Here is a 26,732-nt window from a genome sequence, read left to right on the forward strand (position 1 = left end):
ATGTGGGACCAAGGGAGGAGACAAGAGACTGGGCAGCCTCAGGGCAGTTGATCAATGTTATGGTTGAAATTAAAAAGATCGTTTCCTGAGTTACTTAGACTGATTTTGTAAAGGAGGGATCTAAAGTGGTTACCTTCTTCATTCCCTGACCACCACTGCAGATCAATCAATCAATAATCATTTATTAAGCTCTGTGCTAGGTGCTTGGGATGCAAAGACGAAAATGGAAAAAATCCCAGCCCTCTGTCAGTAGATCAGAGGCTTTTTTTAAAGATCATTAATTGCTCAGGGGAATTTGAGGTGTGTGTGAGGAGCTGTGTACAAACCCCAAGGTTTCTCTGTGCTCATATGAAGCACCTATTTCTTCTTGTCTCATCAGTATGAACAGGTGACATCTTCAGAGGAAGAGGCCAGCCATGAGAGGCACCTCCGTGTGCTGATGCGAAGAAATATTACTGAGATCCTTGTTTCCCTTCGTGTCAACACTGTAGATGATATTCAGCAGATTTCAGCTGCGCTGGCCCAGTGCACGGTATGCTAAGCCACCCTACTCCCTCTCCATACGCCTGTTTCCTCTCTACAAGCTCAGACCCATCCTGCAGGATGGATGCCCTAGGGAAACTGACTCAGGCTAGTATGTTTCTCCTGCAGGTTGGGTGGCTGAGAGGTAGCTGACCTCTCTTTTCATTAGTGTTTCTTTTAATCAAACTGAATCAGTACTTCTCAGATCTTTGATTATTTTGCCTTATCTGAGTGTTAGGGTAAGCTCTCGGGGTGCAGAGGTTGTCAGAAAGAACAAGGGTAATTGTGGTGAGCAGATGAGCCCACCATGGGAAAGAAGCCACCAAGGCAAAGATGAGAAGGGAATGGGGGATGGGGAACAATGAGGAGGTAATGATTCATAGTGTTAGGAAGCCAGGCGTGAGGGGCATGTGGAGTAGTGGAGGACCATGCTGTGAATGAGGGAGATTAATAAATGTGAAGGGTTGGGACTGATGATGAAGGAGGAGGTGATGTAGAACCTCACAAATCCTTTCTGGGGAAGAGAGCAATGGCACCTGTCTGCCCAGACATACTGGATACGGGAGGAAGGATGACAGGAGGGTGAGCCTATGTCACTGGGCTCTCTCCCTGCAGGTAGCAAGTAAGGAGTTTGTATGCCACTCTTGCCTGAAAAAAACCCTGAACAAGCTGGAGAACATGATGGCCATCCTGCAAAATGAGACCACGCAAGGCACAGTGACCCCCACGGCCATTGCGGACAACATCCTCAACATCACTGGTCAGCCAGGAAGGAAGCCTACCATAGGGAATGGGTGATGGCAGAGTCCAGGGAGAGGGCTGGAAAAGAAAATGGGGAAGGGAAAGCACTCCTTTCCTCCCAACAGGGACTTCCCTATCAGATTAAGGGTTTCCAAAGTCAGTGGCCATGTCTCCCACTTGCCACACGTTCTACTGAAGGTCCAGCCAAATGCTTTGCATGCTGGGACTAATACTTTGGGGCTGGCACTAACTGCCTCACTTTTTTATCTCCCTCAGGTGACCTCATTCACCTGGTAAACTCAGATACCCAAGACCTAGAGCCTACAGAGCTATGCAGCAAACCCCACACCCTTCTAGTGGCCTCCAAGGCTTATAACCTCTCATCTGACCTAATGCGAATCCTCATGAAATCTCGAGTGCTGAATGAGGAACCGCTGACCCTAGCGGGGGAAGAGATTGTGGCTCGAGGCAAACGTTCGGACCCCTTCAGCCTGCTGTGTTATGAGAACACTTCTGATTGCCAGTTTTCCATCCCACCTGCTTTCAACAGCACCTTCTCTGACCTCACTGACGTCATCCAGCTCATCTTCCTCGTAGACTCCAACCCCTTTCCCTTCGGCTACATCAGCAACTACACAGTCTCCACTAAGGTGGCTTCCATGGCCTTCCAGACTCAGGCAGGGGCCCAGATCCCAATAGAGCGGCTGGGCTCCGAGAAGGCCATTACTGTCAAGGTATCTAACAACACCAGCGGAGGGGGTGGGGACCAAGTCCTCTCTACCGACACTGCTATCATCCAGCCTCGCACATCTGTCAGCGCCATCATTGACCCTCAAAACCACAACCCTGAGGCTGGTCTGCACTTCCGACTTAACTACACTGTGCTGAATGGTAGGTATAGTGGGCTCAGTATCCTTGGGGGGGGGTGGTCTGTGACAGAGAATGTAAGGGCCCTAGCCCATAACAGAAGGAGGCAAGTCCTCGAGGGCAGTGGAACATTTCTCTTGTGGGCTTTTTTTTTTATATCCTTTACAACTGATTTGACATCCATTATATTATTTCTTCCTATTATCAGCCCTAGAATATAGTTACCAAATGAGTAAACTTTGTAAACCTTATAAATCAGCCAATCAACAAGATTCATTAAGCACCTACTGTGTGCCAGGCACCACTGGTAGGTACTGAGAATAAAGGTATGAAGAATGAAACAATCATTCCTTCTTGCAAGAAGCATGCATTCTAATGGGAGGCCACAACATATTTGAGTACATATTGAATAAATATAAAGAGGATAAATACAAAGTTGTCAGATGCAAGGTATTTAGGGAGAGAAGAATGGCAGTTAGTGGGGATCAGGAACAGTTTCATGCAGAAAGTGGTGCCAGAGCTGCTTGAAGGAGGAGAGGGATTCTGTGAGGCAGAGGTGGAGAGGGATTTCCAGGCGTGAGGGACAGCCAAGCGAAAGGCACAGAGACCGGAGATGAATTCTGTGAGTGACGAAAGCTAGTTTGGCTGAAGTGCAGAGTGAGGAATAAAGAGTGACGTCCAGTGAGGCTGGAAAGATAGGTCAGGGCAAGGTTGAGGAGGGCTTTAAAAGCTAGACAGAAGGGGCAGTATCTTAGAGGCAATAAGGAGTTACTGAGGATTGACACAGTCAAAACTACACTTAAATTAAATTGGGGCTGCTAACTATTATTAGGAAGCTCGAGAGATGAAATCTCCATTTTACAGATGAGCACATGGAGGTGCAGAGAGGTTAGATGACCTCTCCAAGACTGATTGATTCATAAATTCATTTGGCTTAGATCAAGACTACAGATCTCAGCTCTCCTAATTCAGTCTAGTGGTTTGTTGATTTGTTTGTTGTTGCTGGTTTTTGGTTGGTCTTTTTTGACAACACCATAAAAAATAAAAAAGCCATGTTTCTGGAATGTGGCAAAGAGGCATATTTATTGTTTCCCCCTGAACTAGGCAGCATGACACAGCAGATAGAGCACTAGACTCAGAATTTGGAAAGACCTGGGCTCAATTCTTGCCTTGGACATTTTACTAGCTGTATGAGCAAGTTACTGAGACTCAGTTTCCTTATCTCTGAAATGGGGGTAATAACTGCACCCTATCTCATAGAGTTATTGTAAGGCTCATATGAGATATTGTACATAAAATGTTTCTTAAAATTCTATATAAATATGAGATGTGATTAATAAAGCAGTTGGTTCCCCATAATAAAAAGTAATATGTATATTCATTGGAAATGCAAAAATAATGTCTCTTCAGCTTTGGAAAGGAGAGAGAACTACATGTTCCCTTCATCCCTCTGGGCCTGGTCCCAACTTTTCCTGGCTTGGCCCAGGTATCTTGGGAATTATCTGGAAAACAAAAGGAAAAAGGCAGCCAGGTGGTACAATAGATAGAGCTCTGGGCCTGGAGTTAGGAAGACCAGAGTTCAGATCCTGCGTCAGACACTTAACTAGCTCTATGACCTAGAGAAAGTCACTTATCCTCTACGTACCTCAATTTCTTCATCTGTAAAATGGGGGTGATAATAACACCTACTTCTCAGGCTTGTGAAAGTTTAATGAGATCACATATGTAAATCACTTAGTGTGGTGCCTGGCACATAGTAGGTGTTTAATAAATGCTTGTTTTAAAAAAAAAGGGAAGGAGACTATAGATCATTTACAGGGTCATTTATGAAAAGCCCCACTATTCAAATTCTGAATCCCTCCCACCTCCTCTATAAACACATGCCCATACTCACTTTCTCAAACCTAGGCTTAGTGCAAAGAATTTGCCCCAGTTTCAGATCATACCAGCTCACACACTGTCCTTGGCCCTGTGTCCTGGAGGTCCCAGGATCTGCTAGAGCCATGCCTGCCATGGGTCCTGGGGCTTCGCTGGGGTGGCTCAGCCATTGCAAAGGTAACTTTTGTCCCTGTGCCACGTCCCAGAGCGCTACCTGTCTGAGGAGCCCGAGCCCTTCCTGGCTGTCTATCTGCACTCGGCTCCCCAGCCCAATGAGTACAACTGCACGGCCAGCAAGAAGATTGGGTTAAAGGCATTGACTGGAGGTGACCACAGGCCTTACACCTTCTTCATCTCTCCAGGGTAAGGGCTTCTTTTCTGCACAGGGGCCCCGGGAAATGTTGTGTGAAGGAACAACTGAGTAGAAGAGAAGAAGAAATCAGAATACCTTCCATTCGGTGAGGCAGTCTAAGTTTTCCAACTGTTTTCATATGTACCCTGTGAGGAAAAACATCATCCCCATCTGACAGAGGAGAAAGCTAAGAAGTGACTTAGCCCTGGTACCACAGAGAGTTTGGGGTAGAATTCAGTTTCCTGATTCCTGTTCAAGTTCTTTTGTCATCCGGTCTCCCAAAGCAGAGTCTAAGTGGCTCCTCTATGGGTTCTCATGCTGGGGTTGTTGTTTTTTTTTTTTATAAAACAAGTTTAAAAACTTGTTTTTAAAAATATTTTTATAACTATTCCAGCATAATTGGTTTCCTTTGAAATCCTATATGTATATTTTATTTTATGCATTTAAAAATATCATCCTGGAGCATATTATTCTGAAAAGCTTTGCACACTTTGGAGAATAATGCCTTCTGAAAAGGGTCCATAGGCTTTGCCAAGCCCCCAAAGGGGTCCGTGACACAAAAAAGTTAAGAACCCCTGTACTCTAATCACAGCTGAAGTAATGAGGTCCTGGGGCTACAGCTAGAGGTAGAGCAGATATGGGAGCTATGGGTCCATAGAGAGATGGTCCAGGACACCTTTTCCAGGGTCCTTGAACTGTGACCCTATTTCTGCCTCTGCTGTCTAGGACGGACGATACAACAGCAAGTTACTACCTGAATATGACCAGCCATTTCCGTTGGTCCGAGGTCGAAGTGACGGTGGGCCTCTACACGTCGCTGTGCCAGTATTTCAATGAGAAGGAGATGATGTGGAAGACAGAGGGCATCGTGCCCCTGGAAGAGACCACCCCCAGCCAGGCTGTCTGCCTCACCCGCCACCTCACAGCCTTTGGTGCTAGCCTCTTTGTTCCACCCAGCTCCATCAAATTCATCATCCCTGTGAGTAATTTCCATTCCTTTAGGGTCTTTGCATTTGGGGCAAATGCTGTGGTTGCCCTGGGTGGGGAGAATGGGCTATGTGGAAATGAATTCCCTTTGGTTAACCCCAAGCTGGTATGTTAGCACTGGATAAGAAATGGAAAGTGGAAGGATGGGGGTAGGGGAGAGACAGGGGATTTCAGTTTGGTACAATTCCAAAAACATTTATTAAGTACCTACTACATACAAATAACTGTGCTAGGTGCTGGGGATACGGGGACAAAATCAAAACAATCTCTGCCCTCAAGGGGCTTACATTTTACTGGGGGAGGTATGACCACTACATGAATACAGATAAATGGGAGAGGGGAAGGGAGGAGATTAAGTATTTGCATAAGTATATGTGCCAAGCATTTGTGATCAGCCTTTTTTACAAATATTATCTCATTTGATCCTGACAACAGCCCTTCGAAGTAGGTAGTGTTCTTATCCCATTTTTATAGTTGAGGAAAAAATAAGTAGATACAATATTAAAAAAAAAAAGATTGATATAAAGTAGATACAAAGTATTTTCAAGAGGAAAAGGGCACTTACTACTGAGAAGCTGAATGAATCAATGAATCAATGAGTGAGTGAGTGAAAATCATTTCTTCATCATTTATGTGCCCGGCTCTGGGGCTCAGCACTGGGATCAGGAGAAATAGTCCCTGCCCCCTAAAGCTCAATGAAGACCAAGCAACCCAGAGATTTCAGGGATCCTTGCTTCAAGGAATTCTAATAAGAAAAGCTTAACAAGAGGATTACTCCATTTTAAAAAAATGTTCTCTGCTGACAAAAGGATTCACTGCAAGGCTTCTTTCAAAAATTCTCTCTAAGTTCATTTAAAATAGGAGTCTTTGGAGCCGCTAGGTGGTGGTGGATAGAGCACTGGCCTTGGAGTCAAGAAGACACTTACTAGCTGTGTGACCTTGGGCAAGTCACTTAACCCCAATTGCCTCCCCCCCCCAAAAAAAACCCCCAAAACAAAAACAAAATGGCTAGATGAAACAGTGGGGCAGGTAGGTGCTACAGTGAATAGAGCATGGGCCCTGAAGTCAGGAGGACCTGAGTTCAAATCCAACCTCAGATACTTACTAGCTGTGTGACCCTGGGCAAGTCACTTAACCCTGATTGCCTTCGAAATAAAGTAAAATAGGACTTTTTTTTTTTTTTTTAGGAGAAGGGGGATTGTGAAGGCAAAGAGACTAGTGTGGCTGGAAAGTAGTTAAGACGGATGGGGACTGCTTGGGGGATCAGGGTCCTGAGTGGGTGTGGTGGTCATGATGGAGCTAGCGTCAGCCTTGGCCTGACAATCTTTCTCTTGGCACAGGACCCAGCTCCAGGCATCAACTATATTGTGCTCCTAACTTGCGCTGTGTGCCTGGCCACCTATGCAGTGACAGCTTTGATTGTCCACAAGCTGGACCTGATGGACGTCAGCCGAGTGAGCATCATCCCCTTCTGTGGGAAGAATGGTCGCTTCAAGTATGAGATACTTGTCAAGACTGGCTGGGGCCAGGGCTCAGGTGAAAGCAGGCAGAGACAGCTGGACTGGCAGCAGGGGCCGGGAGGGGGCGGGCAGGGACTGGGTGGGGGCTGTGGGAAGGGTTAGCCTGGCCTTGGGGCCGAATGTGGACAGCCTAGCTTAAATCCCCTAGCACAGAGGCAGTTAGGGAGTACAGTGGATAGAGTGTCAGGAAGACCTGAGTTCAAATGTGGCCTCAGACACTTAACTAGCTGTGTGACCCTGAGAAAGTCACTCAACCTTTGTTTGCCTTATTTTCTTCGGCTATCAAATGGGGATAATAACAGCATTACCTCCCAGGGTTATTGTGAGGATGAAAATGAGATAATGTATGTAAAGAGCTTTGAAAACTTTAAAGTACTCTGCAAGTGCTAGCTATTATTATTATTATTATCATTATCATTATTGTTATTATTTACCATGCCTGCTTACCACCTTCTCACCTTTACTAGATCACCTTGGCCTTAACCCTCCTTATTTAAGGGCTGAGATCTTGAGGACAAAATTAGAATCAGAGTTGGAAGAGATCTTGGAGGCCATCCATCCTGTCCTACTTGAACAGGAATCCCTGACAAATAGTCTTCCAACTTCTGATTGAAGACGTCTAATAATAAGCAATTCAAACGCTCCTGAGGTAGACCTTTCCACTTTCAGACAGCTCTAGTTATTAGACAGTCTTTCCTTATTTTAAGCTGAAATTGATCTCTCAGTAACTTCCACCCATCAGTTCCACCCATTGATGATTCAATGATCCATTGGTTTCTAGTTCTGGCCTCTGGGGCTAAATAAAATCAACTGACTCCCTCTACCATGGGACAGCTCTTTAGATATGTGAAGATAGCAATCGTGGGCCCCCTGAGTTCTCTCTAGGCTAAACAATCCTGATTTCTCTCAACTGATCCTTACAGGACAAGGTCCTGAGTCTCCTCGCCCTCCTGGTTGCCCATCTGAACATAATCCTGCTTGTCAAGGTCCTTCTTAGAATATGGCTCTCAGGATTGAGCCCAGTGCTTACAATGCGACCAAAGCAGAGTCGAGTGCTATGGGACTCCCACCACTGTCCTTCTTCCAATGCTAAATTTTTGGAAGGCTGCCTGAGAATGAATTCATTTTTCACTGATATTCAACTCATTGAGTTTGCATTCCACTGAAGTCCTCAGGTCTTTTTTGAATGACCTAACTGCTTAGGTTTGCCTTCCTTGTTTTGAGTTTGTACAACTGAATTTTTTTAAGCTATGTGTAAGATGTTACGCTTGCCCCTATTATACTTCATCTTATTAGTTTTAGCCCACAATTCCAAACTTATTTGTTTTAGCCTGTTGAGATCATTCTAGATCTTGATTCTGTTGTTCAACTCGGTAGTTAGGCTCATAGGATCTGGACTTTAAAAGACCATCTGGTCCAGCCCCTTCATTATACAAAGGAGGAAACTGAGGCCCAGAGAGGGGAGGCAGCTAACCTGGGTTACACTGGTAGTAAGTATTGGAGCCAAGATTCAAACTCAGGTCTTTCTAATAAGTTCAGTTGTGTTTCCTTTAGACCACAGCAGTCTCATAGCTTTTGTAGCATCCATCAATTTGATAAGCACATTATCTTCATACGAGTCACTAATGAAAATATTGACAGGCCACACATGGCACTTATTAGAGATCTTCGTTCAGGATAAAAGCAGTTCCTAATTCTTGCTATTTAGGTCAAGTTGTTCAGGGGTTTATATAATTCAGCTGCATCTTCTAGCCCACATCTCCCTATCCTGTCTACAAAGATATTTTAAGAGACTTGATAACAAAGAGTCCTTACTGGAATAAATCCAGGTAAATAATACTAATGTCTGTGACCTTCCCTAAGCCACCAGTTTAGTAACTCAGTCAAAAGGGAAAATGGGCTTAGCCTGGCATGAGGGCAGAGACCCCAGGGAATACAAGTTTTTCATGGCAAGGGAGGCATGCTTCACCACTGGTCCACTGAGAGGAAGCCTGAGGTAGTGGATGTAATGCTGGGTTTAGGGTCAGATGACCACAGTTCAGATCTCAACTCTGACCCTTCAGTTTCCTCATCCATAAAAACAAGTGGGATTAGGCTAAATGACCTCAAAAGTCCCTTCTAACTCATCATTGGTGATCCAATGATCCAGTGCATTGATCAGAGCTCTGTAACCTTTCATTGGTGTTTATTTACTGTTACATTTGTATGGTTATTGTATAAATCATTCTCCTGATCCTCCTGTCTTTGCTCTGCATCAGTTCATACAAGCCTCTGAATTCTTCACATTTATTATTTCTCATGGCAAAACAATATTGCATTACATTGTCTGTGGTAGATCATCACCAAATCTCAGTGATACCTGTGCAATTACAATTCATCTTTTTGCACAAAGATCTCTAGTTTGCTTTATTGCCCATACCTTGTGTATAGAAATCTGAGCTCATAAATATCATTCCTGCCCCTCTTCCAGGTTCCTAGCTCCTGCTGGGCAGCTCCAAAGCTCTTTTTAGCCCCTCCAATCCCCCAGACTGATGGCTTTCACTGTGCCTTTGCAAAAACCCTCTCCCTAGCCTCTCTATGCTAAAGTCTCTTTACCTTCCCTCCCTCCCTGTCTAGGCACAACAGCCCATGTGGGCATCACCCTTTATGGGGCAGATGGCAGAAGTGGACACCGGCACCTGGATGGAGAGAGTGCTTTCCATCGAAACAGTCTAGATATCTTCCAAATTGCCACACAGCGAAGCCTTGGAAGCGTGTGGAAGATCCGAGTGTGGCATGACAACAAAGGTGTGGGGAGAGGGCTTGGCCAGGCGGGACCTTCCTTCCTCTGCCCACCATGAACCGGTTGCTTCCTCTGAGCCATGGCCCAAACCTCGAAGGCTTCCTGTCTTCTCTCCTTAGGGCTTAGCCCAGCCTGGTTCCTGCAGCACATTATTGTCCGGGATCTACAGACTGGCCGAAGCGCCTTCTTCTTGGTGAATGATTGGTTGTCAGTGGAGACTGAGGACAATGGGGGTCTGGTGGAGAAGGAAGTCCTAGCAGCCAGTAAGCCTTCCTCAGCCTCTGGATCCCTTCTTTAAGTCTTTTCCCCAGCTTCCCTTCCCTTGATTTTAACCCTATACCTTCCATGAGTTTTCTGATTTTTCACTTTTCAGATTCTTGTTTCCATCCAAGAAAGAAACCCCCATGCTTGTGATACATCTCTGTCTGTGTGACAGTAAGCATGGGAGTAAGCGTTTGGGTATGTGAGACTGAGGAACATAGGTTTAGAACTGGAAGGAATTTTAGAGGCCAGCCATTGCGCCCAGTCTTCTCATTTATAAATGAGAAAACAGAGAGAGGGGTTAAGTGACTTGCCCAGGGTCACACAGCAAGTGCCTGAAGGGTAATTTGAACCTAGGTCTTGCTGACTCCATGTTAAGACCTCTATTCACTATTCCACACTGTGTTGAATTGAATGTGTATGTAAGGGGGAAACTAAGTGTGTGTGAGAATGAATATGTTCATCTCCCTTCTAACCTTGGTGCCTTTCCTTTCCCCCTTTCTGTGTGCCCACTAGGTGATGCCACCCTGCGCCGGTTCCCGCGGCTGCTGACAGCAGAACTCCAGAGAGGCTTCTTTGAGAAGCACATCTGGCTGTCATTGTGGGACCGCCCCCCACGAAGCCGCTTCACTCGGGTCCAGCGGGCTACTTGCTGTGCTCTCCTCATCTGCCTCTTCCTAGGTGCCAATGCTGTGTGGTATGGAGTTGTGGGAGATGTCAATCACAGGTGGGTACTTCTCCCCCACCCCTCCCCTAGTCATCCTGGGCAGTAATATCTCATCTCCAACCCTTCCCAATGATATCCCCCAAGGTGAAGTGGCCAAGGTTCATGCCATCAGGTCCGTTCATCTTCCAAATACACACTCCTTCAAGGATAGACAAGGGTAGGCAAGAGATAGACTTCTCATGCTCTCCTGTGGCAGTACCTGCTCCACCTCATTATCAGAGACTTTCTTCCTTTTGGTTTTACCTAAACCTCTCTGGCTTCTGCCATATTTTCCTATTACTTTTTTCTCTGTCTTTTTAAATTTTAAATCTTTTATTCATTTTAAACTTAAATACAAAATGAAAAAAAGAAAAAAAGAAGAGCATTTCCATGTACACAGAAGAATATAAGAGAAGATTCAATATAAAACAGTAAATTTCCATTTCATGAAAAACCTATGTACTGAATCCTACACATCGTTTTCAAAGCAACTCAACTTTTCTATGCTTCCTTCTAGGTTTTCTTTTTTTCTCTCCTGTGTACTTTTTATTTTATTTTTGTTCTCCCTCCCTCTGTCCTCCCCTTGCTGTAGAGAAGGCTACAATTAAATGCGAATATATATCCATATACATACATATCTACAAACACACACATATACATATGTATATATGTATATATACATGCACATACACCTATACATGTATGTAAGACCATGCTATGCATATTTCCATTTGTCAGTTTCCTCTCTGGAGGTGGATAGCCTCTTCCTTCATAGGTCCAAGTCTTTCCATGTTTTTCTAAATGAACCAGCTTGTCATTTCCTACCTCATGGCAGTATTCCATCACAATCACATCCTATCTGAAAGCTTGTCTATGAAAGTTTCTTCTTGATTTTCTGCTTTCCCTCCAATCCCAGCTATATTAATTTTATTTATGCAAGAAATTTTTAATTTAAAATAATCAAAATTATCCATTTTACACTTCAACAATGGTCTTACCTTGTAATATTTAAGGTCTGGTACTGCTAAATCTCTTTCCTTTACATTTTTCCTTAATTTCTTTGAAATTCTTGACCTGTTTGTTCTTTCAAATGAATTTTCTTATTATTTTTTCTAACTTGTAAAATATTTTTTAGTAATTTAATTGGGATGGTATTGAATAGGTTAGTTAAGTAAAATTGTCATTTTGTAGATTATATTGACTTTACCTACCCATGAACAATGAATATTACTCCAATTATCTAAATTTGACCCTATTTGTATAAAGAATGTTTTAGCTACTACCTTTTTCTCTGTGACAAAGTGATATAAATCCCCTCAGAACTGGGCCTGGAATCAGAAAGACCTGAGTTCAAATTTGGCCTCTGACATTTACCAGCTGTATAACCCTGGGCAAGTCATTTAACCTGTCTGTCTCGGTTTCTTCAACTGTAAAAGGGGAATAAAAATAACACCCCCAGAGTTGTTGTGAGGATACAAATGAAATAACAATATAAAGCACTTAACATAGTACCTGGCACATAGTAGGCCCTTAATAAATGCTTGTTTCCCTCCTTCCTTGCAGCAATGTACCCATTTCCAGCCTGATCCCTTTAAGTGTGGACACAGTGGCTGTTGGCCTGGTGTCCAGTGTCGTTGTCTACCCCCTCTACCTGGTCATCCTCTTTCTCTTCCGAATGTCCCGGAGCAAGGTAAGGATAGGACCAGTGGCAGGGTAGACTTGAGACAGAGGGACCAGGACCTACAGGAGTGGGACGGGAGGGGGAGTTACCCTTTTGTAGGGACAGAGTGGATTCGAGGGCCAATCCTTTATTGTCGATGGGATTTGCTGCCCAAGTTCATTCAGTCTTCTGCCCTGTTCCAGCTCACTAGGACATACGATATTTCTACTTAGAAGCAGAGAATTGAACAAGCTGATCTCTAGGAAAGGGCAAAGGCAGCTGCACTATTCAATTGGTCAATAAACATTTATGAAGCACCTACTATATGCCAGGCGCTGTGCAAAGTGCATCAGGCTGAGTGCCCTTCTTCCTACAGGTATCAGTAAGCCCTGACCGCAGCCCTGGGGGGCAGCAGGTGCTGGACATTGAGAACTACCTGGAGACATCGGTCTTAGACAGTTCCTTCCTCACTTTGTCTGGGCTCCGTGCTGAGGTGATGGGGACTGGGCATAGACCTTGCATGTGGCCTGTCTCCTTGTTACAAGGAGCCTGGCATGGCTGTTCAGCAACTGAGAGCCCATGTGGAAAGAGCCTTGGTCTCAGGGACCCCAAAATCACAGAGACACAGAATGTTCCAGCTGGATGGAATCTCGGGAACTGTCTACTCCCACGCCCATTCCCCAGTCAGTCAACCTTGGTTCAAGTACCCGCCTCTGGGCACTTTCTAGTTATGTGACTGTGAATGATACATAACCTCTCCGTGCCTCAGTGCCTCATTTGTAAAACAAACAAACAAACAAACAAAAATCCCTTACCTTGTCTGCCTTGCAGGGTTGTTGTGAAGAAGACATTTTGTAAACCTTATATTGCCATATTTTATTACTGTGAGAACTCACACTTGATGCTGAGGCTCTCCGGTTAGGTCCCAGTGACCCCCAGACAGGGGGCTTTTAACCTTTTGTGTATCCTGGACCCCTCTGGCAGTCTGGTAAAGTCTACTGACCCCCTTCTCAGATTAATGTTTTTAAATTCATAAAATAAAACATAGGATTACAAAGGAAACCAATTACCTGGAAATACAATTTTTTAAAAATGTTCATGTATCCCTAAGATGTTGGCAAAGACCGTGATTCTCCCTGGCCAGATCATATCTCTGAGATGCGCTGTGTTCTTCTCCACAGGCATTTTCTGGACAAACTAAAACAGATTTGTTTCTGGATGATTCTAAAAGGTGGGTGCCCCCAGAGCAAAATCATGTTGAATTCAGGCAGATGTGAACATGCATTCAGGTATCACGTCATGCATAAATGGCTGCCTGGATTCTGTGTATATTTTTTCCCCACATGCCATGTGTGCATTGCTCTTCTATGGTCCCATGCTGTCTGCCTGTGGAGGACGTGGTTTGTGTCACTTGCATGGTTCCTCTGGGTTTGGTCAGGTGGATATGTGTGTTTGTCAGGATCTCATGTATTCCTCGGGTGGGTGTGCTTGCTTCTCACAGCCTGATGCGCTGGCAGTCCAGTGATGGCACTCTTAGCTGGCCAGACCTTCTCAGTGACCCTTCCATCATGGGTAACACCCTTCAGAGGCTGGTACGGGCCCAGACTGGAAACACTCAGGCCCTGGAGGTCATGGAAGAAGATGGTCTCTCCCTGGGCAGCCCCCCTTCCCAGACCAAGTACTTCTCCACCTCAGGTGAGTGGGTAGGCCTTAGTTTGGGATGAAGAAAGACACATAATTTCTTAGGATCATAGCACCCCCTTTATTCTGATGGAAAACCAAGGCAGGGGTGCAAAAAACTAAGGGAGGGAGGATTTCCTGTTTCAGCTTTCCCATGAAAAAAGAGGATGTTTCTGTACTGGAAACATTAGCTTTAGCAATAAGAGAGGAAAAAGACATTGAAGGTATTAGAACAGGCAAAGAAGAAACAAAGCTATCACTCTTTGCAGATGACATGATGTTATACTTAGAGAATCCCACAGAATCAAGTAAAAAACTACTTGAAATAATAAACAACTTTAGCAAAGTTGCAGGCTATGAAATAAACCCATATAAATCATTGGCATTTCTATATATTACCAACAAAGCCCAACAGCAAGAGATAGAAAGAGAAATTCCATTTAAACTTACTGTAGACATTATAAAATATTTAGGAGTCTACCTCCTGAAACAAAAAAGAGGATGTTTCTAGGTTGAGCCTTAGACAACCCCCCAGTCTTTCTAGCTATATCCCTAGCAGTTCTGAGCCATTTGGGAAAAGTGATAGCTCATCCTCTGGGTGGGATGGGGGGGGTGCTGGGAGAGTGTGAGTGATGGATAGGGGTCACAGAGCTTGGCCTGACCCTGACTCACACCCAACATTCCTCTGCTGATTCTTCTTCCTCTAGACGAAGATCTGATCCGACAGATACTTGCTGAGGGGGACAGCAGCGTTGCCCCTGCTAGAGACACCCACCTGGAAACGGATCTCCTCACTGGCCTGTGAGTGAAGTGGGAGCAGGATATCATCTTGGGGAGTGAGGCAGAGATGGAACAGGCCGGGAGGGGCAAGACCTTCCTGGGCTCAGCTTTTGGGTTGGGGGGCAAGGCAATACGTCTGTGGTATAATGGGAAAGAGCTCAAAATCTGATTCTCTTGACCATTTCCCAGCTCCTTTCTCCAAAGGAATTAGCACAGAGGAATTAGCAGTGATTTGGAAAGGGAGTCCATCTTGCCATGTTAGTCTGATAGGAACGTGGAAACATGTGTGGACAGCAATCCAGAGGGTAGGACCTACAGAAAGAACTGCCATCTAACCAGCAGATTTCTAACCTATCCACTGGTCAGGTGATTGCTTATAATAAATAGATAAATCCTGGATCTCCAGCAAGTGTGTGTGTGTGTGTGTGTGTGTGTGTGTGTGTGTGTGTGAATAATAAGGAAGGGACTGGGAATCCTTTACTTGGCAGGACAAAACATCATTCCAGTCTTACCAGGAAAAATCTTTTTTATTCTCACCATATTCATACTTTATATAGTTTACATATATTTTCTCTCTATTTATATAGAGCATGAGCTCCTCGCCAGGAGGGGTAGTTTCATTCTTTGTATTTGCGTCCCCTATGCTTTGCCCAGTGTCTGTCACAGATTATAGGCTCTTAATAAATACTTTTTGGTTAATTGATTGGATCCCTATCCAGAAGGGCCTGTCTTCTGTCCAACTGAGGTCTGGATCACGCAGATGAGTTAAAGACCACAGAGCCCAAGGCATGACAGTAATGTCCCCGAGCCTTGCTATGACGCTGTCATTAGGTCCACCTGTCTCGGAATAGCTGATACCAGAGACCTCTTGGTAACTCAGTAACTGACTTCATGCTTCAGCAAGGAGGATAATTGTAGGGTCTTCAGGTCCTTAGGAGGCTTCTGTAGTGAACACCATTATAGTGAGGTCCCTGCATCAGCATTGCGGAGGCTTTCTGTGGTGCCTTCTTTTCCTCCAAAAGGAAATCTCCTCATTTCACAGGTGGGAAGAATAAAACACAGAAAGATTTAATTACCCAACTGAGGTCTGAACTGGGATTAGAGCCCACCCCTATCTGAAAGCAACTGCTCTTGAAGTTATTTCTTTGAGAGATAAGAGAGTTGGATGTGTCCTCTTCCATCCGTCTGATCTCATCACTCCTTCCTGCCCCCTCCCTGCACTAAGGTGAGCTCATAGCTTGTACCCTTTCCCCAGGTCTGGCTCTCTGGGGGCAAAAACTGAGACACTGATGCTACAGAGGCTGAATGAGAAGGGACTGTCCCCCGTGGCCCCCCCAAAGGAGCTGTTCCAGTCAGCAAAGTTCACCAGAGAAGGTAGGCCTCCTGGCACACCGTGCCCTCAGTCCTTTCCCTCTAGCCCCTTTCCTTGCCATGTGTGTGACTGGGCTCCACCTTGTCCCCTGCAGGGCTGGCTGAGGGTCTGCAGAAGCGGCTGCTTCCTCCGTGGTGTGCCCCCCTTGCCCATGGGCTCAGCCTCCTGCTCGTGCTGGTGGCCGTGGGCATCTCGGGCTGGATCGGCACCGACTTTACGTCCAGCGTTGGCGTCATGTGGCTCATCTCAGGCATCTTCAGCTTTCTGTCTTCATTCCTGGTCTGGGAACCTCTCAAGGTGAACGTGTCTCCCGTCCCCATTCTCTCCCTCTCTCCCGCCTCTCTTTGTCTGGCTGCTTCTCTTTTCCTTCTTCTCCTACTCCCTACCTCTGCCTTGCTCTTCACCACCGCCCCTTTCCTCTTCCTTCTGTCTGTCTCCACTCACACCCACCCACAAGCCAACACATGCATTCCCACCTGGAGGGGCAGGTGCCTGACCCCCTTGCCCTACTCCGCTCCTCCTGCTGGAGCCAGAGCCACGGAAGAGGAGGAAAGGCCCCACGAGCTGGAGGCTGACCTCTTCCTCCCTCGGGTCCCCAGGTCCTGCTGGAAGCCCTCTACTTCTCTCTAGTGGCCAAGCGGCTCCACCCAGAGGAGGACGACACTCTGGTGGAGTGTCCGGCCGTGGAGCCCGTGTGTGAGCGGATCCCCCGAGTGCGGCCCCCGCAGGGCTTTGCCCTCTTCCAGGCCAAGGAGGAGGCTCGGAAAGTCAAGCTACTGCACAGGATGCTCAAGGTGACCTTGGACTTGGCCAGATGGTTTCATTAGACCTCTCCTTGTCCCTGCATCTGCCACTGCCAGCAGGTCCAGCCTCAGAGCAGGAGGGGGAGAGGCTGGTGGCTTCTGCTCCTTGCAGAGGTAGCCGCAGGACTCTGGCGCTTCTGCCTCCCAGACCTCTCCACCTGCGTGTCCCACCTCAAACTCAACATGTCAGACGAATAGCATTATCTTACCTGCCAGTCTGCTCCTCCTCCAGACTTCCCTGTTGCTATTAATGGCACCAGCATCTTCCCCGTCACCCAGGCTCGAATGAAACACGGGTGTCATTTTCCACTCCTCCCTCTCCCTCACCACCCACACCAATCAGCTACCAAGTCTCCTTGCTTCTCTTCCTTTGCAATATTTATCACATCCTTCCCTTCCTTTCCATTCCCATGGCCCCATCCCCCATCCTGGATTAGGGCCCCATTACATCATTCCTATACAGTAGTCTCCTAACCAGTTTTCTGGATCAAAATCTTTCCCCCTCAAATCACTGTGAACATGCTGCCAAATTAATCTTCCTATATCACTTTTCAAAAGCTTTCAATAGTTTCCCAATGCATACAGAATAAAGTTCATATTTCTTAGCCTGGCATTCAAGGCCCCTCTATCAGCTGTCTTTTCAGTTTTATCTCATGTCCCTTCCCTACACACTCTAGCCATACTGAATAATTCAGTGCTTTACACACATGCACACACACATATGCATGCACACACATATACATACATGCACATACACACAATAAAGCAAAATAAATATACATATGTCTAAAGTAGTTAAGAAATAAACCATTGGGGTAGATGAGAGACCAATTCTATACCTCATACAACTAGCAAATACGGTATCTTCTGGAGCCATTTGGAATAGGATAATGGGATTTGGAAGGAGGCATTGGGGAGCAAGTAGAATTGACCAGAGGCTAGGCATGAATATTCCTAGCTACCAGGTCCCCAGGGTAAGGGGGTGGGGTGGGGAGGTGAAGTCGGAATCTCTGTTACTCAAGGGCAGGAGGTCCCTGATGTCCACTGTAGTATTTGGGGGCTCTCTCAGTCCTTGGTGACTGCTCACAGCCTTCCCCACATCTTCAGAATTTTCTGGTGTACATGCTGTTCCTGCTGGTGACCCTCCTCACTAACTATGGAGACGCTTCAAACCATACCCACGCCTACCGTCTGCAGAGCTCCATCAAACAAGAGCTGGACAGCAAGGCCTTCCTGGCAATCACCAGGTAATCGCCCTGGAACCACTGCAGGCTCATCTTGTCTGGCCCCCAGCCTTTAGGCAGGACCCCATGAAAACCGCCTGAGGCAGAGGGGCAAAGCCGTCCGAAGCAGAGGGCAAAGTCATAACTAGGAATATTTTCTCTCGGGGTAAGAACGGTTAAAGTATGTGTCAGGGAGGGAGAATGGAGAATAAGAGGGAAAGACGGTGGCGGCAGTCCAGAGAATTGTCCAGCTGAGCGTACAGTTGTGATGGGAGATGGGCACCCCGGCCACAGGACGCTGTGTAGGAGCAGTGGTTGAGAGCCTAGATTCTGATGTGCCACTCTCTCTGTGTCCTGAGCTCCCTATCTATCTGCACAGGAGGAGCTCTAGCCTTGGAATGCCCTTAGGGGAGAGCCTCTGCCTTCTCCTTCGGCACCTGTTTCCTCATTGTGAGGGGCTCTGGATTTATGTCAAGTTGTAATTTTTCTGTCTTTTACTGCAGCTTCTTTTCACTTCCATCTTTCACCACAGTAGGAAACAGTAATTAATCAATAAGCATCTATTAAGTGTCTACTGTATACCAGGCCCCTTCCAATATAATGCAGGCTCACTCCACCTGAGATTGGCCCAATCGATGTCATATCCCCACACATAGCCTTGTTACCATAGTCTGGAAGGCAGGGAGCACTTTCGGCAGGAAGGTAGCAGCCGTGGCACTGCAGTGCATGCCGGTAAACCCTGTGACTGGAGGAGGCTGAGGCAAGCGGGGATTGAGTGTGGGAGTTCTGAGTTGTAGTAGGTGTCTACACTAAATCCCTCACCAATATAAGGAGCACTAGGGAGTAGGAGGGGAGTAGGGCTCCTCACTTGGCTGCTTAAGAAGGGTTGAACCAGCTCAGGTTGGAGAATGAGCAGGTCCAAGCTTTTGTGGCAGTCAACAGCGGGACTGAGTCCACAAGTGGCCGCTGTACTTCCAGCCTGGGCGAGATAAGGAATCTAGTCTCCCCTGAGTGTACAGGGCTGGAGGGAAGACAGGAAAGCAGCAGTTAATGCTGATAACCCAGAAGAAGAAGGCACCAACCTCTCTCCCACTCTGAGGCTACCTGCAGCCAGCCTATGAAGGGAGGTTAGCCGAGCTCCATGAGACCTTTGTGGGGGAGCAGGGTCATTTCGGGGAGTCTGGATACTTGCATGGCTTTCCCTATGTGTCTCTATGTGTATCCTTCTGAAGAATTCTTTGCTGTGAACCATAGTGTGATTTGCTGAAAAGGAATGATGCTGTATTGCAAAGTCAAAGACAGCCATATTCTTGGAGATCTTGGCCCTTCTGGACCCTTCCCGGTTCTTTGTGGGTCCCAGGACCTGACAGTCAGAGGTTGTGTACTTTGACAAACATTACTATTATTATGTTAATTAAGCCTTCCCCTGAAGTTTGGGATTTGAGCTCTGGGCTGTGACATCCCTCCACAGGGCCCACCCCGTGAGTCTGGCCAAATCCTGGAAAGGAAAAGAAGTGATTTGAGTCTTGGTTTTTCCAGTATTGATACCACCAAGAAAGCATTCAGCACTTTGTACAAATGGTCTTTTCAGTTGCTCTAGAACCACCTTGAGAATAGAAAAAATGTTGAGGCTTTTAAATACTTTTAGTCTACCTTTTTCTTCTGCAAGTCCAAAGTCACTGTGTCACAGTGGTTGCCCTTTTCTTGGCCCTGGGAGAAACCAGTGCAATGTAGTGAAATAGAATTCGTGACTTAGAATTGGGAAGACTCGAGCTTCAGTTTCTTCATCTGTAAAATGAGGATAATAATAGCACTAACCTCTGAAGGTCATTGTGATGTATGTAAAGTTCCTGGCAAACCTTAAAGTGCTAGCTATAATTATTACTGAAGAAGGGAAATTTGCCTCCTGAATACCCAATCTCTAACTAGTTAGCTGTCTCCTTTCACATATTCCTTTGGGATTCAATATTTTTTCCCTATTGTCTGGTTCTCCTGAGATTAGTGTCCCTTTCCAGCTGTGGGCAAAGGATTTTGATTTTGATTTTTCAGGGAAGAAAAGAGTGAGAATAGTGTTTGAAAATTAGATTCTCATTTCTATTTGTTTAGTTGTTTCAGTCATGTCCAACTCTTTGTGACCCCATTTGGGGTTTTCTTGGCAAAGATACTGGAGTGGTTCGCCATTTCCTTCTCCAGCTCATTTTACAGATGAGAAAACTGAGGCAAACAGTTAAATGACTTGTCCAGGATCACACAGCTAGGAAGTGTCTGAGGCTGGATTTGAACTCAGGTCTTCCTGACTCTGGGCCTGATAACTCTGGTTTCTAGCTGGATCTTAAAGGTTTCTGGATTTTGGTGAGGGTTGAGGGGAAATGAAGTGTTTGTCTCTCTTCCCATCCACGTTCAAGGCATCCCTGGATTCTTTAGCTCCCCGTGTAGTTTCCGTTACCTTTGGGAAGATCACTGCTCACAAGCAAGTTGCTTTTTATCTCCCTCCTGCTCCCCCAAACCTCAGGCTTGCTCTTTGATGACCTGAACTATGAGGCCTCCACATCTCAGGTCTGTGAGTGTACCCACAGCTCTGCCCTACCCCAGCCCAGCTCAATCCCTGCAAGATCCCCCAAATACAGTGTCAGATCTCTGTAAAGACCAATACAGCCCAGCTGTTTTGTTTTGTTTTGTTTTTTTGTCCCGGGCAGCTTTTATAATCCAAATTGTAACGGCCCAGGAACATAGCTCCCCCTTCTAAGTGTTGCTCATGGAAAGTAATGACCCCCGCATTTCCCCAAAAGCTCTGACACAGAACCAGTCACTAGGAAGAGGTGGGGCTGTGTCCGGACTGGTCATTGCTGCCATCAGATGATGTTAGGTCATGAGTGGAGGGGTAATCAGAAAGCAGGCCCGGCTACGATCTGTGTGACCTGGGAAAGGGTCCAGTGCCTTGTGGTTAGACCTGGCCTCTCAGGTGGGAATGAGTGGATGTCACTGTGTCTGATGCTGGTGGAAGAGAGTAAGTTTCATTTTTCTGGGTTGGGGGGAATAGGTCAGATGAATTCTGGGTGTGGATGTCACGAGTGCTGCTCCCCTACATCCATGGGAACCAATCTGCCCTGGAGCTGGGGCCCCCACGGCTCCGGCAAGTTCGGCTACGGGAAGGTGAGTTGAAGACAGCGAACCCTTCCCTCCCCCGGCCCGCCCTCTCCTCTTGGACCACTTCCTCCGCTTGTCCTAACCTCCCCCGGTTTGGGGCCCTGTTTCAACATCACCCTCTCCCTCCTCCCCACCAAAGCATTCTCACCCATTCACATTATCCCTCCTGGATCAGATAGAATGGGATCCTTGAGCGGAAGAGGGGGTTTGGGGTTTTTTGTTTTGCTTTGTCTTTGTAGTCCATGTTTAGTACATAGTGAGCACTTAACAAATGCTAGTAGAATGACCGACTGCTTTTCAGCACTCTGCCCGGATGCTCTGGGAAGCGTAAGAAGAATGTGTACCACATCCAGCAGCTTCAGCACCAAGGATTACGAGGTTGGCTGGGAAAGCAGCTCCCCAAACGGGACAAGGGCATGGGCCTATTCAGCACCTGACTTGGCAGGGTGAGAACCCGGGCACGGCGGCTTCCTCCCCCGCCCCAGGGACCCCGGCAGGGAGGCGGGGCTCTATGGATATCCATGTTTCCCGTTGCCCACATGTGAACGAGACTGACTAGCTATGAAACCGAATGATCAGTTATGCTGCCTCCGGCTCCCAGGAAGCTGGGTTTTTTCCTTGTGGTCCAGGAGAGGTTGGATTTGTGGAGGGAAGGAGGGACAGCTGCATAGAGTGACCCTTGAATTCACGTCTTCCCTCTCTCCTGAGTTGGGAAATGTCACCTCATGGACGTAGATCTCTAGGTGACAAAAAGCATGGCATTTAGGACAAGATTTTGTGACTGTTCCGTCTCCCTGGCTTCAAGAGGTGGCTGTGGCTGTTTCGCACGCCTACGGGACTGACTCTTTGATTCCCATCCTGTGTCTCCTAGGGTCTGGTACTGGGGCTACTTCTCTGTCTACGACAGTGGCGGCTACATCCAGGAACTGGGAGTCAGCCTGGAGGAGAGTCGAGAATTGCTGGGCTTCCTGCAGCAGCACAATTGGATTGACAACATGTGAGCCTGGGGGGAGGCGGGGAAGCAAAGAGGGCCAAGGGCACACTGTTCGGGCAGAAATGTGAACAGTAAATATTTAACGCCTTTTTTTTTTTACTTTTCAAAGTTCTCATCACTTCTTCTCTCCTTTTACTCACAAACTGTCCCTGGGAGAGAAGGAAGTTTTTCTCCCCATTTTATACAGAGTTGGCGTCAGGAAGACCTGAGTAAAAATCCAGCCTCAGACGCTTCCTGGCTGTGTGATCCTGGGCAAATCACTTAACCTTGTCTGCTTCAGTTTCCTCATTTGTAAAATGGGGATAATAATAGCTCCTACCTCCCAGAGTTGTTGTGAGGATAAAACGAGATATTTGTAAAGAGTTTCGCATTCCTTAGCAATGCTAACGATGATGAGGAACTGAGGCCCAGAGAGGGGGCCGGGGACCGGCCCAGCCTGGGGTCTCCCTCTATTGTTTGTGTCGGGAGCTGGCAGTCTGGTCCACGAGTGGGTTGACCCCCTGCGTCTTGGTCCTCAGGAGCCGGGCGGTATTTGTGGAGCTCACGCAGTACAGCCCAGCTGTGGGGCTCCACGCTGCGGTCACGCTGCGCCTCGAGTTTCCGGTGTCGGGACGAGCTTTGACGGCCATCAGCGTCCGGCCCTTCCCCCTGCAGCGGCTCAGTGCAGGCGTCACCCTGCAGTTGCTGATGATGGTCAGTCCTGTGCCACGCCCCTCCTGGTGGCTCCCTGCCCTCTCCCATCCGATCCTTCCCCTTGGTCCCTGCCCGGCTCTGCCCAGCTCACCCGGGCCTCCCCTCCAGCAAGCTGATTGCTTCCCGCAGGTTTTTCTGATGCTCTTTGTCGTGTACTTCGTGGTGGCTGAGGCCCTGGCCATGCAGAAGGAGGGCCAGGCGTACCTGGTTCGTGCAGGGGCTTGGGGCCAGTGGTTGCTGATCCTCTTGACCACGGCCACCGTGCTCATCCATCTGAGTCAGCTGAGCCTGGCCGACCAGCAGTGGGGCCGTTACCTGAAACGCCGTCCCCACCACTTCACCAGCTTCTACCAAGTGGCTCAGCTTAGCTCAGCCTTTGCCAGCCTGGCCGCATCTCTGCTCTTCCTGCTGATGATCAAGGTGGGTCTCCGTTATGCCAGTGTCTCCCCAAAAGGCTAAGTACACCCCATCTTTTTCCCTCCTGGACTCACAACCCTGGGAGGCCCCATTGTGGGCCCTGCCTCCTTCTCCTCCAGAGGCTTCTCAGACTTGGTGACAGCTTGATCTTTGTCCTCAGGCTGCCCAGCAACTTCGTTTCATCCGTCAGTGGTCAGTGTTTGGGAAAACCCTCTACCGCTCAGTGAGAGAGTTGGTGGCTGCTGGCTTAGCCCTTCTAGTGCTGGCTATAGCCTATACCCAGCTAGGCTTCATGGTAAGTCATCTTTCCCAGACAGGACCCCCTAAGCGGGAGAGCCACCTACTTCTCCCCAGGGAGGAGTGAAAGAGCTGATGAGGCTGGAGGATGATGGGTACTTCCTCAATGTCAATCTTGTACCCTGGTCCCCAGAAGCTAGGGTGGAGGGGCAGGATGGAAAAGTGGCAGTTTGTGGGTATCACCTTAACTCCCTAGGTGGTACAGTGGGCCTGGAGTCAGAAAGACCCAAGTTCAGATCCAATCTCAGATCCTTCTAGCTATGTGACCCTGGGCATGTCACTTAACCTATTTGCCTCAGTTTCCTCAACTGTAAAATGAAGATAATAACAGCACCCACCTCGCAGGATCAAATGACAGTAACTTAAAGCACTTAGCACAGTGCCTGGCACGTAAGTGCTATGCAAGTGTTAGCTATTATTATCATGTGATAAGATTTCCTGATCATTTACTTTTGAAAAAATACAAGTTTTATTTTACTCTTTTCAATTAACTAGCATTATTTTTCTTTCCCATTCTCTCAAATGAAGAAAAATACCCAATCTTGTAGCAAATAAGCATAGTTAAGCAAAACAAATCCCCACATTGGCTGTGTCCAAAACTCTCTCATTCTGCATCTTCAGTCCATTACTTTCCTCATACATACTGCACCGCACCCCACCCTCTGCCACCCTGGGCTCACTGCCTCCATCTCTCTCCCACTAACCTCACTTCTCTCCTCACAGCTGTTTTCCTCCTGCTCTGACTCCCTTCGAAGCATGGGCTGGGATCTCTTCCTGCTGTGCCCGGCGGGTGGGGACCCCCATCTGTGTCCCTCAGAGCCCTGGCGTCTCTCGCCCTTGCTATGCACCAGCCTCATGGTGCTGCAGCTGTGGGGGGCTCTGCGGCTGGGGGCCGTTGTGCTGCGGAGGCGCTACCACGCCCTTAGGGGAGAGCTTTACCGCCCAGCATGGGAGCCCCAGGATTATGAGATGGTGGAGCTATTTCTGCGGCGCCTGCGCCTCTGGATGGGTTTCAGCAAGGTCAAGGAGGTGAGTGCAGAGGAGTCCCCTGGCAGGGGGAAGCTCAGAGCCAGGGGAAGAGCCCTTGTAGGGGACAGCCAATTTTCAACCCTGGCACAATTTTTAACCTCCTACGGCATCGAAAGTCACTTACGTCTTACGTGGCGAATTACGGACAGGACTTTTCGTTTAGTGTCAAAGTAGGTCTGATTCCCCTTGCTTGAACTGGGCTGACTTACTGACCTTTGCATTATCCCTAGTTTCGACATAAGGTCCGGTTTGAGGGGATGGAACCACTGCCCTCACGCTCATCAAGTGATTCCAAATCATCTCAGGATGTGTCCCCACCGAGTGCTGGCTCAGACACCTCACGCCCATCCACCTCCTCCAGTCAGCTGGATGGGATGAGCCTGCTGATGGGCCGAGCAGGGGCCCGGGGTGACCCTGAGCCAGAGCCCTCTCGCCTCCTCTCAGTCTTCGAGGCTCTGCTAGCCCAGTTTGACCGCCTTAACCAGGCCACGGAGGATGTGTACCAGTTGGAACAGCGACTGCAGGGGCTGCGATGTCAGAGATCCAGTGGCCATTTGGCCAGCCCACCCTGGGGCCCTGGCCCTCCCGTGCTTTCACCTTCCCCAGGCCCCTCCCTTGGGATCCAGACCACTCTGCCAGCCAGGATAGCACGGGCCAGCAGGGGTATTGGCATGGCAACTGCTCAGTCTTCTTCCAGCTCACCTCTTGTGAGGGCATCGATAAGGGCAAAGAACAGGATCCACCCCAGCCTTACATAGAGGGGAACCTGGCCCGGCTGGAGTAGGAGCCCTTGGTACTATTATGGCTCCAGCTTGAATCCCTAATATCAGACCACTTCCTAGGGTACCTCCTTTGGCCATGCTCCAAGCCAGGCTTCCTTCCCTTAGCATGTGGGCTGTAGTTTGTCCCTGGCTGCAGCTCCCTATACCTGAAGCAGGGATGCCTCTCAGTATTAAGCTCTCTTACCCAGGGGTTCTAGCTTCCCTTTCCCCATCCCACAGTAGTGATGTACTTGGGCCCAGGGGTTACGGGAAAGGGAGAAACAACGGTACCCAGATCCAGAGCATGGTCTCTCTGGCCAGGAATCCTGAGCCCTGGGTGGAGGGGCTCCAAAACTCAGCACTTTAATGGAGGCTTTCTTAACAGGCAGGGACCCAAGTATTCCCAACACTCCAGAACAGGGCTGGGGTGAAGAGCAGTATTGGATTTTTTTAGGCCTAAAATTGAAATAAGCAGGAACCAAAGGTGTGACCACCATGTATAGGGGAGGGGGGCTCACTGTGGTGATGGTAGCTGGAGGGGGAGACAGGTCCCTTAGGATGGTGGAACAGATTCTCCTCCCCTGATCCTCATGTGTCTGAAGTAGAACATGAGGGTGGGGGAAGGGAGCAGATGGAGGTTGGGGCCTTTGAGGGCTAAGGATTCAGCCCCTCATACCCTAATTTATTACCTGGGCCCTCAGGTACAGCGGGGCTGTGCCTGCCCCACCTCCCCCAGTGGCAGGCACCTCCTCACACTAAGGGCACCCCAGCCTGCCTCCCCCAACCCCTAAGTTATTGCCACCCCCTACACTTACATTCCAGCCACTGTCTCACCATGTATATGTATATTGTCAGTAATTTATATGGGGTTAAAATGTATATATTTTTGTATGTCGCTATATTTTCATAGCACTGGGGTGGGGAGAGAGCTGCAACACATGTAGTTGAGCCTCTCCCCTCCCACCAATTATTTAAGGTGATGTTCCCGAGGGCACAGCCCTCACTGAGTTTGCTGTATATAAAGTGTTAGTGGTGTGTGTGGATGCCCCAGAGCTGGGGGCCTAGGGAGCTGGGTTGCTCCTGGAGCCCCATGCCAGGGCCATGGGCTTGGGCTTCCAGCAGGCTTTTAAGGCTGGTGTGAGGAGTAGCTCAGAGGCCAGAGGGGCAGGACCCAGGTCAGTGAGCGGGGTCAGGGTGTGGAGCAGGTAACGAGGGGTCGGGTTTGTTTCTCACGGGGGGGGGGGGGGGGGGGGGGGGGGG

The 26,732-nt window shown here is 47.9% G+C and overlaps 1 protein-coding gene across 1 annotated transcript in view; it reads left to right on the forward strand.

The window, feature by feature from the left end:
- Positions 1–26,688, forward strand: part of PKD1 (polycystin 1, transient receptor potential channel interacting) — a 113,787-nt gene extending 87,099 nt beyond the window's left edge. Inside the window, exons 21-46 of the mRNA XM_027863267.1 lie at positions 380–532; positions 1,138–1,282; positions 1,540–2,154; positions 4,215–4,371; positions 5,087–5,339; positions 6,688–6,883; positions 9,484–9,654; positions 9,769–9,912; positions 10,427–10,637; positions 12,180–12,306; positions 12,653–12,769; positions 13,458–13,507; positions 13,778–13,971; positions 14,664–14,757; positions 15,992–16,110; positions 16,203–16,405; positions 16,708–16,902; positions 18,019–18,158; positions 21,175–21,287; positions 21,583–21,727; positions 22,153–22,278; positions 22,794–22,968; positions 23,098–23,388; positions 23,546–23,680; positions 24,406–24,711; positions 24,942–26,688. Coding sequence (XP_027719068.1) covers positions 380–532; positions 1,138–1,282; positions 1,540–2,154; positions 4,215–4,371; positions 5,087–5,339; positions 6,688–6,883; positions 9,484–9,654; positions 9,769–9,912; positions 10,427–10,637; positions 12,180–12,306; positions 12,653–12,769; positions 13,458–13,507; positions 13,778–13,971; positions 14,664–14,757; positions 15,992–16,110; positions 16,203–16,405; positions 16,708–16,902; positions 18,019–18,158; positions 21,175–21,287; positions 21,583–21,727; positions 22,153–22,278; positions 22,794–22,968; positions 23,098–23,388; positions 23,546–23,680; positions 24,406–24,711; positions 24,942–25,469 — 5,103 coding nt within the window. The 3' untranslated portion in view covers positions 25,470–26,688. The remainder of the gene's footprint in view (positions 1–379; positions 533–1,137; positions 1,283–1,539; positions 2,155–4,214; positions 4,372–5,086; positions 5,340–6,687; positions 6,884–9,483; positions 9,655–9,768; positions 9,913–10,426; positions 10,638–12,179; positions 12,307–12,652; positions 12,770–13,457; positions 13,508–13,777; positions 13,972–14,663; positions 14,758–15,991; positions 16,111–16,202; positions 16,406–16,707; positions 16,903–18,018; positions 18,159–21,174; positions 21,288–21,582; positions 21,728–22,152; positions 22,279–22,793; positions 22,969–23,097; positions 23,389–23,545; positions 23,681–24,405; positions 24,712–24,941) is intronic.
- The last annotated feature ends 44 nt before the right edge of the window (positions 26,689–26,732 follow it).

The sequence above is a fragment of the Vombatus ursinus genome, unplaced genomic scaffold (assembly GCF_900497805.2).
Source record: "Vombatus ursinus unplaced genomic scaffold, bare-nosed wombat genome assembly UNPS02014770.1, whole genome shotgun sequence".
NCBI lineage: Eukaryota > Metazoa > Chordata > Mammalia > Diprotodontia > Vombatidae > Vombatus > Vombatus ursinus.